The 16994-nt window shown below is 38.0% G+C and overlaps 1 protein-coding gene across 1 annotated transcript in view; it reads left to right on the forward strand.

Moving 5' to 3' along the window:
• The first annotated feature begins 215 nt into the window (after positions 1-215).
• Positions 216-16994, forward strand: part of adcy2 (adenylate cyclase 2 (brain)) — an 88416-nt gene continuing 71637 nt past the window's right edge. Inside the window, exons 1-2 of the mRNA XM_015385990.1 lie at positions 216-1010; positions 14750-14947. Of these exons, the coding sequence (XP_015241476.1) occupies positions 747-1010; positions 14750-14947 (462 nt within the window). The 5' untranslated portion in view covers positions 216-746. The remainder of the gene's footprint in view (positions 1011-14749; positions 14948-16994) is intronic.

Genomic DNA, 16994 nt, shown 5'->3' on the forward strand with positions numbered 1-16994 from the left:
CACCCGTACACGTGCACACACACGCTGTCCTTCACCTGGCGGTAAATGTTTGTTTTCTCCCACATCTTTACCCAGACAATTTGAGTTTTCATCTGCAGACACACATCGTCCTCCCCAGCACACACACTTTTACCCAGTAGCTCTCTCTCCAACACATTGGAACAGCCTCTTTCCTCTCACTCTCCTATCCTCCCTCCCAGATATACACACACTCTCTCCCTCTCTCAGTCCTCATCTGCACCTCAGCACAGTTACACGCTGCTTTGTCACGGCTGCGGAGCAAAGCGCTGAGCAGGGCTCTGCCGGCTCTCCATCACCCTGACCAATCATAAAGAGCACACAAGAAGCAGAAGCTGAAGGGGGGAGAGGAAGAAGCTGAAGCCTTATCTTCCTTCCTCGAAGTGCAAACAACCCTGTTTTACTGAGAGGAGGAGGAGGAGGAAGAGGAGGAGGAATATCTGTTTTCACACTGTCCTGACTCAGTTTGTCACCTCCAGCAGAAGGAGCAGTAGAGGATGCATTGGAAACTGCAGGAGCTAGAAAGTTCTCTCTCTTTAACTCAGCTGCCCATCGATAAGTAGCAGCTGAGGAAACTTTTGTAAAAAGGAAGAGGAGGGGGGTGGTGGACAGTCCAAGGGTGTGGAGGCTCTGCTTGTCCTCCTCCTTTTCCTGTCCACACTGCTTTTATTTTGGGTCGTATTTGTCAGGGAGAAAGCAGCATCGTCCTTTCCCAGCAGCTTCTCCCCATGTGGCAGGAGGCTCTGTGGACCCGTGGACGCTACCTGCTGGAGAAGAGCGATGGGGGCGATGGGGCCGAGGGGCCCGACAGCCTGGGAGATGGCTGCCCCGGGTTCCAGAGCGACATGTGTCTCGAGGTGGAGAAGCCTCAGGACTGGCTGTACGAGTCGTACTACAGGATGAGCCAGCAGCATCCGCTGATCGTGTTCCTGCTGCTGATCGTCATGGGAACCTGCCTCGCGCTGCTGGCCGTGTTCTTCGCGTCAGGACTGGTGAGTGTGTATTTGGGTGAGGTGTGAGTGTGTCCATGCGGAAGTAGGTGTCCATACAGCGCTTTAGAGGTGTGGTAGTCAAGCCGAGGGCTAGGAGGTCAGGAGGAGGTGAAGCCTGATGATTAAGGTAGAAAACAAACAGAACAATTCTGCCTGCATGCAAAAAGGCTATTTCCATATTTTAGGCTGCAAGCTATTTAAATTCCCTTTTTGTTCCAAAAAACTAGCAATGCCAAATGGAAATGGTTTGTATTTAATTTTGAAATGCAAAAGAAAAAAAAAATAAAGAAAGAAAGAATTTGTTTTTTAAAGCAAAAAATTTACTTAAAATAAAATAAAAACAAGATTTAATGACTTTAAAAGCTTAAACTGGAAATGAATATGTCACAAGTAACTTTTTTAAACTAATTAAACTGACACCCCCTGAATGAAATAATTCAAGTACATTATTTTTTTTTTCTGTTCTCATAACAGCAAAGGTTCCTGAATATTAATGCATGCACAGTTATAAAACTTGTATATTAAAATTCTCATATTAAACGTTTGCACTTCTCTAACATACAGTTGGGTTCATACCCTTTACTCATGGCAGATTTAGATTAATTTCCATTTGATAAACAAGTCTGTTTTTGATATGAAGTAAAACAAGCATCTCCCAAAGGATAAGACAATGTTAAAGGTGAATCTTTTCAACAAAAGCCTATTATCTATATTTAAGAATAAATAAAATTTTGAAATCATTTATGTATTCCTTAATAATCAAAAGAAATGTACTAATTAGCATTCCAACCAATTCTTCTTCTGCTTTCTTGTTTTGTGTTTTATTTTGATGTGAACTAAAAGTAAAGCGATCTAGAAATAAGTAAAAATGTCTTAAATTAAGTGTATTTACACTTAATTTGAGTAGGTAAATGAGATAGTTTGCCAATGGAATGAGTATTTTTATTCTTAAAATAAGATAATTAGATAAAATGCACGTGAAATATGACAATGCAATTGTGTTTTCTTATTTTAAGTGTAAATTGTCTCATTCCATTGGCAAAATGTCTCTTTTACCTCCTCAATCCAAAAACAAATGCACTTATTTTAAGGAAAAATTACTTATCTTGATTGAGATTTTCTCCAGTGAGTTCTCTGCCATTACCCTACTCTTTAGCTCACTTAGCCGAGTCTCTAGATTCAGTAAGGTGGTCTGGCAGGTTGAACGAAAAGCTTTAATATTACCTCCAGTGTGGAAAAACAGACGATTGGTTAAAATCGAAACACTTTCAGGAGCGTAAATCCATGTCAGCCCAAAGAAATTTAAGTTGCTCATGTTTTGATCTCAAAGTTGGGATTGTGGCTCAACATCAATGGGTACTTTATAGAAATGACAATAAGCACTAAATTAGATAAAGATGGAACTCATTTATTTCAATAAAGAAATGGTAATATCACTTAGAAATAAAGAATATATTCAGTAGTTTATTATTATTATTATTATGCCTTTTGTAAGTTGTAATAGTTTGGGTCGTGAGCTCATTCTGGTACAATTGGGTGGTTTAGAAAAAGAGATGTTTGGAAAACTACTCTATGTCATCTCTTTAAAAGTTAGAAATGTGTGTGATTTAAAGACAGGACACCCATTTATTATCTTGCATTCATTTCCAGGATCGGGTCCTGGGTAAAAAATGCAGGAAAGCTGCCGATGCAGCTCTTAAATCACAGAGAGGTTGATGCTCTGCTTTGTTAAACTCCAGATTTCATTCTAGCCCAACTTCCCCTCTAAATGTAACAAATATCTGTGCTGTCTGTCAGTTATAGACATACGCTCCTAAGAGACAAAAGTTAGAAAATACTCCAAAGCTCTTCTTCTGCTGTGTTTTTGTTTTTTGTCAGATACTACTCACAACTAACAGGTTCCCTGATGTCGGTATGACATCGTTATGATGTGAGGTGTTAAAACACCACTTTTTATTCATAGTATTTGCATAAAAATGCAAGCAAGATGTCAGATATTATATTTTTCCTCTAAAAACAGGAGCAATTATATTTACAATTTTCCTTGTGTTTATACTATTTAATAAAAATCTGCATTTATTTTTGTTTCAAATAATTTATTTGATATTTTGATTTACAGTTAGCCCATTTTAACTGTTAGTGATTTTTAGGCATATTCCAAATATGTCAATTTCTATTCTTTTAAAGTAAAAGCTCTTATGATCATCTTTCAACCCGCTGGAAGGCAGTGTGCAGCAACAGATAAGGAAGAAAGAGCGTTATTTCTTTTAAAACTATCTCTTGTAGTAATATATAGAGATGAACTTGTTCTGGTTTAGAAACAAGGATGTTTAAAATCCTTTGCAGACGTCATTCCCATGTTTGCTGAAGTATCGATGCTAAGACAGATTTGGGCTGAGTTCAGGCCCGTGATTATCATGTTCTGTTCCTCTGCAGCCTGCATATCTCCTGTAATGGTAGAAATGCTTTCATCCTGGCACACATGCTGGCTTTTAAAGTGTTCGCTGACCTCAAACTGTACAGACTACCCTCCCCTTTAACCTACAGGATAGGTTCTCCATAACTTCTTCCTAGATTTTTTACTTTAGACTCATAAGTCTAAGGGGGAGCTTAATTTTTAACCCACATTCATCATAAATTAGCTCTATAATGAAACAAAATATTTCACAATTTCCAGATTAAGTTTGTTTGTTTTTTTCTGAATTTTAGCCTTAAATGCTGGATTAGATGGAGAGGCTGTTCTTAATCACCTTTTAGTAAAGTGTTGCACCTTCTGTGATTTCTACAATTAATTAAGTAATTATAAAAAAGGAACTAGTTGATTTTTACAAAACTCACAATAACTCATTTATTTCCTGCTAGGTGATTTTTATTTCTTTCAATGATCATTGATGGGGAATAATAAGCCTAACAAAGCAGCATGTAAAAATTGACATCATCTGATCTTTTGCTTGAATTGTTTCCAGATTGTGAAGCATCATTAGCAGAAGAACGGGATCATGTGACATTATGTATTCAGGAGAGTCTCTTATCTGTCTCACTGATTTATTCCAAGGAGTTATGGTCATATAAAATGTTTACCAAGTTCAGACATTTGCTTTCAACAACGACTCCGAAGTAGCGTCCAAGCAGCTGGAGGACATCCCTCGATTATCTGTAGCACATTTGCATCCATCAGCACTGGCTGATTGTGGCAATAGGTCGCAGTAATAATAGATAGAAAAACTCTGCTCTATGAAGCATATTGGGAGAGTTGCTTATCTAGGTTTATAAAATTACTTATTTCTGTTGAAACATCTTCCTGATAAAAGCTGAATGAAACCTTAGGTCATTGCAGATCGATATAGTAAAATTGCTGCACATATTTAGAATCAGAATGTTGACTTTAAACAGTAAATACATTCTTAGAGTAAAAAAAAAAAGTCAAAAATAGCTGATAGACTTACTGTCAGCCACTGGGCAGTAGGAGATTCTTATGCTATAATGGGTAAAAATACATAACAACAGCTTCTCCATACACCAGTACTCCCAGAGGTTTTAAAAACAAAAGATTTGGAACATGATCTAAGTGCTGGTATGAAGCAGAAAACCATTGTTAACTACGTCTAAATTTAGCAGCAGCTTTCAAACCCTTACAGCTGGTTTATAATTAAAGCTGTGCTGAACAAGCCACCCTTAGTTTCTGTGATAGTTGGATCAAACTCCCAAATTAAGTCTTCTGGTGAGAAAAGATAATAGATATAGAAAACAATAATAGATACAGATAACCAGAAAGTTGTCACAACAGGTCGGGGAGGGGGGGCTGCACAAAGTAAACCAGTGTACTCTAATTTTTTATTTTTTTTTTAAATTATTGCTCTTTAAAACATTGGTGTTCGTTCTTAACCATAATTGCCCAATGTCTAAGGATGAAGTACAAGTTGCATACAGTCGCCTATCTGTGCGAAGGACTACCATCCCTGCATGAGTTCATACCTGGCTTTGACAGCCGACGGTTCAAAGTGATTTTCTAGCTTCTGCTCATTCTCCACTGTGAGGTAATGAAGGATTATAACTACACCGTATTATATCTTCCAGCAGGAGTTAATTAAATAGCTTTGGTTTAGTCTAGAGCAGCGTTCTGCATCCTACGGCTCTGAAGCCACAAGTGGCTCCTTAGAGCCTCGACAATGGCTCCTATTAGTGGCTAAAAACATTTTAAAAAACAATTAATGGTTTAGAATACAGTATATTAATGAATATCAGCTATAGATGCTTTAGAAAGACAAAAGTACCATAAATATGTTTTTGTGATTAGTTTGGAAAGTTTAATTTTTTTATATAAAATGGTATCCTAAAGAGGAAAATCAATGCTTCCTCTTTGTGAAACTTTTTTTTTTGCCCCCTATTTTAACCCTGTAAGCCCTAAACCATGGAATAATTAAAAATATGTATATATTTGTTACATTTTCTCAGAACTAATGTTTTCATTGAACATTTTGATAAAGAAAAAATGCATATTTTTATTTTGAAGTTAGATAATTGACTTGTGTCATTTGTGATTCATTTGGCATTTCTCTTCAACTCATTATGGGTTTTCTGTTTACTGCATGTGTCCTATTGTATAAATCAGTTCTTTTAAGAATAAAAATAACTGATGATATAAAGGTCTTAAAAACTCAAATATGATACATTTGTTGCTAAAGGATTAAACAGATTTCCTATTGCAGATATTAAACAGAAACAATAAGTTGTGTTTTATTTAAATGTAATATTTTACGACTAAATGAGCTTAATTTTTTCTGTGCTTTGGGTAAAATGGCTCTTTGCAATTAAAAGGTTGCAGAACCCTGGACTAGAATCATCATCTGCCATAGTTTATAATAAATCCCTAACTTATATATTAACTGATTAGTGTAAAATGCGAGATTTGGGCCTTTTTAGGATATATCTCAAAATTTAAATAAGATACTTATTACTAAGAGTAATAAACTTGCATGTAAATTGAGTAAATAAGTGTGAAATAAATGTTTCATTTATGAGGAAAAATAAATGTAGGTGATAAAGACAGGATAACATGAAGGTGTTAAACAGCAAAGGGGGAATTGACCCAGACCTGTGTGAGTTGTTAGGATTAACAATACTGTTTTTTAACAATGTGGAAAAACTGGGTTTTATTACGCTTAAACATCTTGTGTGCCACGCAGTCTCCATTATGAACTACAGTTTTGCTTTTAGCACGGGACTGAACGGGACAGAGCTGATCAAAGGGGCCGATGGCATCCCTCGTGTATGGCTATGTGCGGCGCCATAAGTGGATCTGAAGCACTTTGGATTGCAAAGACAGCCTTGCAGAGTGGATCTGAAGAGCGAGAGGAGAGCTTAGCTCGCCGCTGTGTGGGTGTCGGTGCTTTTGTCGAGTGAAAAGTGTTGTTTGGCGACAAACACTCAACCGCAAACACAAGCTATTGTCTCTGGAGTGCTGCTTTTGTGTTTTATGAAATAACCTCACAAAGGAAGGGCCACTCAGAGCTGTTGTTGTTGGTATCTCAAATTGATTGTTTTGCTGCTAGATGTTTAAGGACGGGGCCGTGGATTTGTTTTGTCATCTCCATGTGTGCGTCATGGGGTGTCAGCGTTGCACCTGGAGAACAATCCTGAAGTGTTTTTTACTTTAATTCCAGCTAATTGACAGGCTTCTCTTGGGAGAACTGCTGTTCAAACCAATCCCTTTACATCCATTTATGCCAAACGGACTCATTCATTCACCAAGTTCTACCTTACTTTTTGGGCCATAGTGACTATGATCCCTCTCAATAATCATGTCATTGTTTACAAGGGGTTTAGACTCATTTTATCACTTTTTGTTTCTATGGAATAATAACAGATAGGCCTGTCTGTGGTGATGAATTGGTTGTTTGGTGAGACGTGTGTATTTATTACTGCTGCTGCAGAAGAATGGCAGGAATAAATAGGCTGTGGATTTGGAGTCGGGGGGGGAGGCGGGGAGGATGTTGTTGTAAGGGTTCTGGCTTTATCAGCAAGCCGGCAGAAACACGAGCAAAAGCAGCACTAATGCTTCTAAAATTGCAGCGCACTTTTATCTTTCTCCGCAGATCAGGGCACGAGTGGGTGAACATGGTATTTTTAAGAGGTAGACGCCACCACCCATTGTGCTGGGGTCCGTTTGTGTGTGCGTGTGTGTGTCCTTCGGGTGTGTTTGTCAAAGGAAGTCTCGCATTTCCTTCACAAGCTTATCTGCAATCTTTGGGAATAATCTCCCTTTTTTTGTTGCGCTTTTTCTGAGCTTTCATGAGCCATAATGTAAGGCTGGCGTATGTGCCTATGTGAGAGTACACAATCCCTGCAATTACGTGGCAACATGCACACATAATGGCATCTTAAAACTCAATTTGATGGCCTAATTGAGGTCAACATAACATCTGATAATGGTACTCTGCAAAACTAAAATAGTTCCTCTTACTTGTGTGATTGATCACAAAGCTACTTTCTGTTGACAGCTGCATTCATCTCTGCCAGTGTCAAATCTTTGCACTGCTATTTTATTTTTTTTTAGTTTTGCAGTCTGTTGATTTTAATGTAAAGTGAAAACCCCAGATTTTGTTCCAGCTCATTAACAGGTTGATGGATACAGTGCAATGTCCGGTTCAGGACTGATGGGTCTCTTGGGTTAAATGTGCAAACAGCTGTGATGATGGAAATCCTCCCTCCACCTCCTCCCATGTCCAGATAACTAAATCTGACAGCAGCTCCATGTACCAATATCATCCTCCTGGTCGCTAATCAACCAATCCTTTTAAAATGATCCCCAAGCAGGTTGAAAATTCAGGGATAAAAAACAAATCAATAAACACTGTTTAGATATAGAAACCTTATTAAAACTAGAAATTGGCCTGAATGTTTAATCACAATTTAAAAGCTTTAAAAAAAAAAAAAAAAAAAACAGGCAGATGAAAATATTAATAGTTAAGAAAGATAACCTTAAAAAGTTTAAATAAACTTCCTCAGGTCTCACAGAAAAAGTTGGCAGGGCTCAGGTGCAAAAAAGTGGAGATATTTGAGTTTATCAAAGCTACACTGATGCTTTAAGAAGGAGCTATTCAACAGGGGGTCCATAGAGGTACTGCATGGGGGTCGCAAAACTTTTGGTTGATTAGACTTTTTTTAATATTCCCCCTGCAATTTTTTCCACTAATTGAAATGTCTCTAAATACAGATTAACATGAATTCAACACACTGTAGTAAACAGATAAATGGAGGCAGAAGATGTCTTGAAGTCATCAATGCAAAAATTCAGCGAAACACAGGAGCTCTTTCAAACAGGGCACCATTTTTATTGACATGTGTTGTAAACTGGATCTATATAAATAAACCGAATTGAATTAAATTGAAATTCACATATTGCAAACAGGAAAGATTTCCAGATTTTCCAGATTTCCAAGTCCTGCTAAAGCATTAAAGAGAACCTTTAATGCTTTAATTAAAAAAGAAATAAAATAAATTCTGCCTAACTTAACTGTTTTATATATAGTGATTTAAGCTGACTAGAAATAACCAATGTATCAAGATGTATATGAAATGAAGAAGCCAAGATAGTTATCTAGTGCATATATTACTCATTCATTGCCTTTTTAATAGTATTTTAAAAGCAAAAATCATAAGCTTTCCTTTGAAAAATCACCTTTGAATTATCCTGCTAGCGTTATTATCACTTTTTGCATCTGCAGAGGGGAAAGCTCCGACTTCACAACCTTTCAGACACCTTGGTGTTTTTCCTTCAGCAGTACTATAAAAATGCAAATGTATGAACTCACTGCAAGATTGATCCAATGTGGAGGTACTCTGGGCTTCTATTATTCCTAATGGCCAGCAAAAAGCATCGGCTGTAAATTATAGAGGAAGAATTGAAATGATTTATTTTGCAGCATTGTTTTCATAAGGACTTTCTTAAGGGCTTTGCATAACAAATTGCTTGCTTTACATTATTTTTGGCAATATTATTAGTAGTAGTAGTAATTTTATCCTATTTAAACAAAAAAATAACAACACAGAGAAGAGCAAAATAATAAAAACCCGTTATCTATTAAGATTGAAAAGTTTAAATGATTCTTATTTAAAATAACAGTAGGCTTGTGGTTGATTTTTTTAAAAATCCCATAGAATAAATGCCTTAATATTTAAAGGGGAAGTCTACAAAAACTGTGTATGAGGAAGTCTTTGGGGTTAAAATACTATCCACTGTGGATTATGGTTTCTGTCTTTAGGATTAATACCCATCATCTCATATCAAACTCAAGAGATTTTTCATCCCTCTCATGATCACTGAAGCTCAAGCTTTGGCTAATATAGTTTAAACAACCGCCTTGTGGAGGCTTAAGCACTTAGTAGGTATATTATGTCATTCAAAATGTGTTATCTTTGGGATTTACAGCAGAGTCACCAAGGCTTGGTAATTTAAGAGTTTCTCCTGGATTAATCTTCAGTAATATCACTTTCAATAATCCAAAAGTAATGAGCAAAAATCTATTATATAGTTGCTGTAACTTAAAAAAGGAAAGAAAAGAAAAGCAGTGATTATTTAGAAGTGTTTTAATTTTATTTTTACTTTTCTTTTGTTTGGACTTTTTCTTTGCCAATTCTTGTCTTTCTTAAAGAGTAACTCACCCCAAAATCATTATTTGCAGATAAACTGTATTGTCTTGGTCTAAGGGGAGCTTATTTAAGATAACTCTAATTTCTTTTACATTTTCATGTTAGAGTTTTTTGAAGTTCTGCAACATTTGTCTCAAAAATGTCTGGTGCCATCCTAAGTGGTAGAAGATTGGCTATTGCTGGGAACTTTTTCGTATTCATTCTGACTTCCTGGGTTCTGGCTTTCATCATAGCCCCATGTTCAAATAAAAATATACACTGAAACAAACACCTCCATAGAAAGGTATCATGTCCTCTACTGCTCAGACAGTCCAGGCTTTGGGCCTCGCTAAGTTAGTGCCTTGAAGCCAATAAGCTGAACTGATAAGGTCTGACCCACTGGCCTCCACAGAACCTCCCCCCACACGTCGAAGGGGTAAAAAATCCTCTACCTTAAAAGATCTCTTTATAGCTTTACTACCATCCTTCCTCTAATCATTCGGCATATGCTATACTACAATAAGCCTAAGCTAGTCTAGGCTAAACTAGCTGCCACTGACTCTTGTCTACTAAAATCTCACCATCCATCCCCACAGATAGTATCACCTCTCACTGTTGCACTTCTTTTAGTGGAAATATCAGATAGATTTTATTGATCTCACAGTGGAGAAAATCACTTATATTAAATATAAAAATATATATATATATTTAAGAAACACATCATAACATAATCAAGGAAGTTAACTTTTGGGCAGATATAGTCAATGATATTCTGCAAAGTTCTTATTTTGGGGTAGACCATCACAAAGCCTCGACCTGAATCCCATAGAAAACCTATAGGCGGAAAACGTGTGGGAAACTTCACTCAGCTACAACAGTTCTGTGAGAAGGAATGGGCCAAAACTCCAGCAAACAATTGAAAGAAGACAATGGAAAGATATCAAAAATGACTGATGTACTGATTGGGAGGGAAATCTGGAAAAATAATAAAAAAATATGTACATTTTCACTTTTAAATAATACAAAAAAAAACATTTGTATCCTATATTCAGCAGATGGATCAAACAGTACTGAAAACAGAAGATGCATGTTTTATTCATATAGAGTAAAACTGTTAGCAGAATATTTAGTTTTCACATGCAAATCCCATTTTACCAGTCAGGAAAAAAATGTTTATGATACTTTTAGTTCCCAGCTTGGTGTCCTTTAGATCTAGAGCGGTTTCAGGAGAATTTGTCTAAATTTATCTCGGCTGCGAAAGGTGAAGTTGAGGAAAAGCTTTTTGATTATTGATGAATTCCATAACTGGGAAGAAGACAGATTGAAGAAATCTGCCACCAGCTCAGCTTCATCAAGCACAATAAATATTCAACAGGGACCCAACAAGAAAAGTGAGAGAATGCATACATGGCTGTGGTTTCATCACATCCTCTTTGCCAGCTGTCTGCTTCCCTTCAACTTTTAACATTTTAAACTTGGGCTGCTTTTGTCCGATTGCTGCAAGACATGTGCTTTACTTTGTGCCGCTACTATGTCCACCTATCCTCCCTTTTCCTTTCCCTATAATAGCTGGATGAGGCAGGCTGGCTTAAAAAAGGAATTGATTGTTCTAGGTTACAATGCTGCACAATGTGGCAGGCAAGCAGAGCCCCCCCTGCCTTGGTGACATGACGGGAGAAGCGGCTTTAAACGGTATTGTCGAGGGCGGGATTAAGCGGATTAGAGGGGCCACAATCAGAAATATGCAAAGTGCAGATGCTTCGTTTTTGTTTTCCCAAATGAGTGAAACCCCCCCACCCTCCACTAAAAACACAGAAAAATCTGCCCCCTTCCCTGAACGAGACATCTGTGAATGTATGTGCATTCAGTAAATCCGCTTTGATGCAAAAGGAATGTGCTCGTCATTGAAATTGTCCTCTGGGATGTGTAGAGGATTCAGTCTTGCTTACATTCTTGTTAGGATCCAATCTGGGCTCAGGTCTCCTCACTGTAAAGCTGCTGTGGCGTCAGCAGCGACACCCTTAGGGATTCCTTCCCAGACTGTGACTCATATCACGTCTTCTACACAGTGCTGCTACTTTAGTACTCTGCAAACCGCTTCAGTCTTATTTTTAATTCAAGATAAACTGAGCTCTCTGCATTATCCTCAAAATGCTGAGGTCAGATATCAGTCAGAACGATCGAGACAAACTCAAGATGCATTCTGGGACATCTCCTTCATCTGCTAGCAACACTCGATGAGGGCAAAATCAAACAGAACTCAATACCAAACCCCCGGTTTTCATTTTACTTTAAAATGACATGTAATCACGCAGCGGCGGTCTAATTTTAGCGCCTGGGCTCGTCAGTGTAATCATGACTTGGAATAAGTTAAAATGGTTTCCGTGGGTGTTTGGGCCTGTGAAAGTGCCACTGATGTGCGTATGGAAGCTCTGTGCCTTCTGATTTTGCATCTGCTCTGTAATTTACACATTCAGAAGAGGGGAGAAAGAGAACTCTTTTGTTACCTGGTAGTGCACTTCATCATTACCTGCATGCTACTGCATAGTTTCCAAATCATAAAAGGAGCCAGCTGGAGGGTTTCATTTTTTACTCACTTGTTATTTGCTACCTCCGACACCATCAGATTTCTAGTATTTCTAGCAAATTTATAGGTTTGAAAATTGTGTAAATGAGCAAAGAAATGGCAAACCACATTGGCAGCATGAGGCTCTTCTGAAAAAGAGCAGGGCTGTGAAGAAGTATTTACAGCCTTTCAGATTTTCCACCGCTTTTCCCTTTTTTTGGTCACACTTAAATATTATCACACAATCAAACATGTTTTCATATCAGACAAAGATAGCCAAAGTAAATAAAAATCACAGGTTTGCAATAGATGATTTTATTTGAGGGAAAAATATGATTCAGATCATTGGCAATGAATAAAAAACACTATTCTTTTACATAGATACAAATTGCTGACTTACAGCTTGGACGAATTGTGATGAAATAACCACCTTCAACCTCCAATCACTGAGACAAACCTGCAATTTTAAATACAAAATGTGTAACTTCTGAGACAATTAAAGAGTTTGTTTTGATTCTGGTCTGTTAAGACTGATTTATACTCAGAATCCAGGTCCTCTGCATGTGTCGCAGTAAATGCGGATATGCTCCCGCCCCTTCCACAGACACCCTGGTGCACCTCTCCAAAATTGTAGGTCGCAGCAGAAAGGAGGCCTCTGATTAGTCAAATCTACATTCGCTCTACACTATGAGTATTTCCTGTTTGGTACCTTACCCGCTTGTTTTGTTCGTATGACCGCCATTGTGGAAAACGGCTCGTGAAGTTGCACCAGCTAGCAGAGTGAGGTGTCCCTCATGTCCCTCCGTTGTCGCACAAACACCCCCCCCACTTCCTCACCGCCTCGGGCCTTATCTAGACCCACAGCTAGTTCGTGATTGTCCCTCTTGCGTTGTGGCGTGGCATAACATAACACAGACCACGCTTCAAAATTTGGCATAAATAAAAAATATCTGCGACAAGCTCACTGCGACACACTGCTGCAGGAGTATAACCAGCCCTTTAATCAACATCCTCCCTCTCTACTTTTCTCTGTGCAATGGGAATTTGAATCCTTGTTTACACCTATGTCTACCCTGCCTCTGTTCTAATCACACCTCGTTTACTCCACCTGTTGAACTGGGTTTATCATACAACTGCTCTATTGCTGACAAAAGGTGCCAGATTATCGAAAGCCACTACGTGCGTAAATGTACAGCAATCTTTCCTTGCCTACCTCCTTAATCTTGTTTGTGCCTGCTTGGATTTCCCTCTTTTGCCTTGCCAATGTTGGATATTCTCCTGGCTTTGGATCTTTGGACATTAACTTTGTTTCTGCCTGCTCTCTTATAACCTCTTGCACAAACCCTGGATCTGTCCGCCTGAATCTTTCTCCCTGTGTTCTTCCTCATTTCTGTACTGACTAGCTTTCTGTTCCTGTTTCTGTTTCTGCCAACCTTCTGGATTAATAAACCTGAAGATTTCTTACTGTGTGCTCTGATTGTGGCTCAGTTGGATCAAACCCTCACGTCAAATCCAGAATTCACATTAACAGCCAGTCAATTCCATAGTGAAGTCCTCTGCATCCCCTCTTTCCAACAGATTCTGAGAAGGTTATTGGCTTTATTTGTGAACTTTACATCTTCCGAAAGTTCCTGCCCAGCCAAACACCTATCTTTCTCCTTTTAAGATGTTCCTGATCCAGCTGCCTGTGGCCTTCCTGTCATTCTACAAAACCATGTTTCCATAAATCTGTTGACCCAAAAGTCTGACTGGACTTTTGGCTCCTCATTGCAAACTTTTACAAAGTTGTTTTTAATATGAAAATATTAAGGGGAATTTGGAATACTTTCCAGTCTTTCAAATGATTTGGTCATGCACAGTTTGCATGGTCCTCGTTTTGTGTAAAGGTCAGAGCCAGTGTAATTTTATGCTAGTAATAAAAATGAGTACAAAATAAATGGATCCTAATTTTACAAAGCAACTTACTAAGGACTTTACTTTAACAGACTTGGTTTGACTTTGTTCTCTTGAACCTATCTACCAGGAAAAGATTGTTATTATTTCATTTTAGGAGTTTAGGGATTTTAGGAGAGAAAATAATCATTCACAGGTATAAGATAACTAAAGGATATAGGAGGCAGTTTTAAATGAGCTGTGCTGAGCTCATGGGATAGAAATATCTGGTTTGGTGTGAAGAGAAAGTGTGTGTGTGTGTAGGTGGGGGTGTGTGCTCCGACCCTCTAAACACAGACTCCAATGGCCTAAGTGTGGAAGTGATGTCATAGCACATTCTTCAGCTCTGTCTGAATGGCGATGTGGATGCCGTCTGCTCATCTGTTTTGTGTTTGGACTCGGTGGTCATGTCGTTTTCATTGAGAATGGCACGTTATCGATGACACAAAATGAACTATTTCAGAGGTTCCTGGTTTTCCAGGAAGAATTATTTCAAGTTTTTATCTAAAGCATTTATTTATTGATAGTACGAAATGGTCCATATTTGCAGATCGTGGCCTTTGAGTGTAAAGTGGAATAACGCTACGTTTTTATTTCTTCTTTCCTCTAGAACACTGAAGCTCACTTGACGTTCCTGATCGCGGTTTCCGCTGCTCTCTTCCTCTTCTTGTCCATCTTCATCCTGGTCTGCATTGAATCTGTTTTCAAGCGGATGCTGCGCCTCTTCTCACTCCTTACCTGGGCCTGCTTGGTCACCATGGGTTACCTGTTCATGTTCTCCGGGGGCAGGCTCAGTCCCTGGGACCAGGTACTGTACAAACTAAGGATGCACGTTATGATGAACCAATCTAAAGTTGATTGATCTAATTAATTGACGTACAATGGGTTGAGAGGCTGCTGTTTTCTCTTGCATCAAGAAGATCCACAACATGAGTGGCTAAATATTTTTTTAACAATATTGAACATCGTTGAATCTTAACAATTTATTGTGCCAAAAAAACAAAACAACAAAAAATGTTTTCTCACTAAATAATTAAACATATTTATCACATATAATGAATCATATTTATAAGACGCAAAAAAACAGAAACCAATTAGGTTACTTAATAAAAATGACAGAGTATGTGAAACCTTTTAAATTTCCGAAAAATGGAGATGTAAAACTATCAGTAAAAATGACGAGGTATGTCACTCTGACATGCTGTCAGTTGAGGGTCCCTATTGTGCAGCTATTTTTATTGAAGTACAACAATCATTGATGGGAAAGACTCTGTTCTGTTAGCAGCACTTTTTTAACAGGAGGTTCAGTTGCTCTCAGAGGAATTTCGATGGTTGTCTTTAAAAGGCTTTTGCATTAATTCAAAAAAGCCTTTCCTACCTATTTTGCTAAATGCTAGCATGACTTTTTCTATTATTTTACAAACATTTTGCATAATTCCCTCCATTGTTCTTTTATCACATTATCACATTCCGAGCACAGCAGATAAGTTAACTGTGTTTAAATCCAGTTCTTAGATCTGACTGAAGTCAGAGTGATTTGTTAAACGACACTCAGACTGTGTTGAAATCTGTTTTATGATACTGTAACATTCATACCACATTCAATCTTTTAGATTTTTACATTACAACCATGAGCTTTATTTTGTTTTATAAGGATTTCATTGCCATGTGCCTCTCTGTATTCATTGCACTGTTTTTTTGCAAGGAGATTAAATATAATCGTTTTTAGGCCAGCAAACTGAAGATTTCTGCAGCTATTGCCGTATAATCAAACCCTGCTTTAACCTGTCCATAACTTTGTACCCTGTTGTGCTTCCTTGGTCTTCATAGTCCAATTAAATCCCTAAAGTTCTCTAACAAAACTCTGATGTGCTTAACTGAAATTTAATTACACATTGCTGAAATGTGTTTACTAATCAGAGGAATTTACAGCATCTGGTTGTGCTGGATTTTAATAAGGCTATCAGGGTCAAACACACATCTTATTAATTTTTTATTGTATAAAATTTTGTTATAAACACATATCATCAATGCTATGGCCCTTCTTTACAAAGATCAACACACTCCAACAAACGGATGCTTTGTAACGTGACATGATGTGAAAAAGTTTAGGTGGTTTGAATATTTTAGCAAACAACTATTGATTTCTGTCTGTTTTTGAGGAGCAGACTTCCTCCATATTGCTGTAAGTTTCTTTTTCTGGATACTTTCACCTTGTGCTGCCTTGATTTTGATGCCAAATTTCCTTTAAGTCTTCATAGAGTTTGGAGGTGATTCGCAATCAGAAAGAGGGCCAGAAATCCATCTTAGATCACATTCCAATCAGCTCGACATGTTGAAGTCCGACTTTTAAGTTTGATTCGCATGTTCTCTATGTCTCCTGCATCCCACAGGTGTGCAGGTGTGCTTTAGCTGACTATGTTTGCATAAACTGATGTCTGAGTTTGAGCGGTCATTTATTATTTTTTTTGCATTGTTTTTTTTTATTTTTTTTTATAAATTCTTTATTGTCCCACATTGAGGAAATTTACTCTCTGCATTAAACCCATCTCCTTTGTGGAGCAGTGGGTTGCCACTGTTGTCGCCCGGGGAACAGTCTGGGGTTAAGGGTCTTGCTCAGGGACCCGTAGTGGGAGCCTGTGGGAGTGGGTGGAGCTTGAACTCAGAACCTCCGGGACCCAAGCCTTGAATGAGATGATCCCATTACATTGTTGCTGTCCTTTTATCCTGATACTGACCTTTGTTATAGCAGACATGTTGATGCTGCACATTCACAACGGATTTGAGAAGCTAAAATGTCTAAAATTCATTGAGTCCTCATGCTTGTTACAATTAGGGCAGTCGTGGGTGAGCGG

The sequence above is a fragment of the Cyprinodon variegatus genome, unplaced genomic scaffold (genome assembly GCF_000732505.1).
Source record: "Cyprinodon variegatus isolate N-32 unplaced genomic scaffold, C_variegatus-1.0 Scaffold354, whole genome shotgun sequence".
NCBI classification, from domain to species: Eukaryota; Metazoa; Chordata; class Actinopteri; order Cyprinodontiformes; family Cyprinodontidae; genus Cyprinodon; species Cyprinodon variegatus.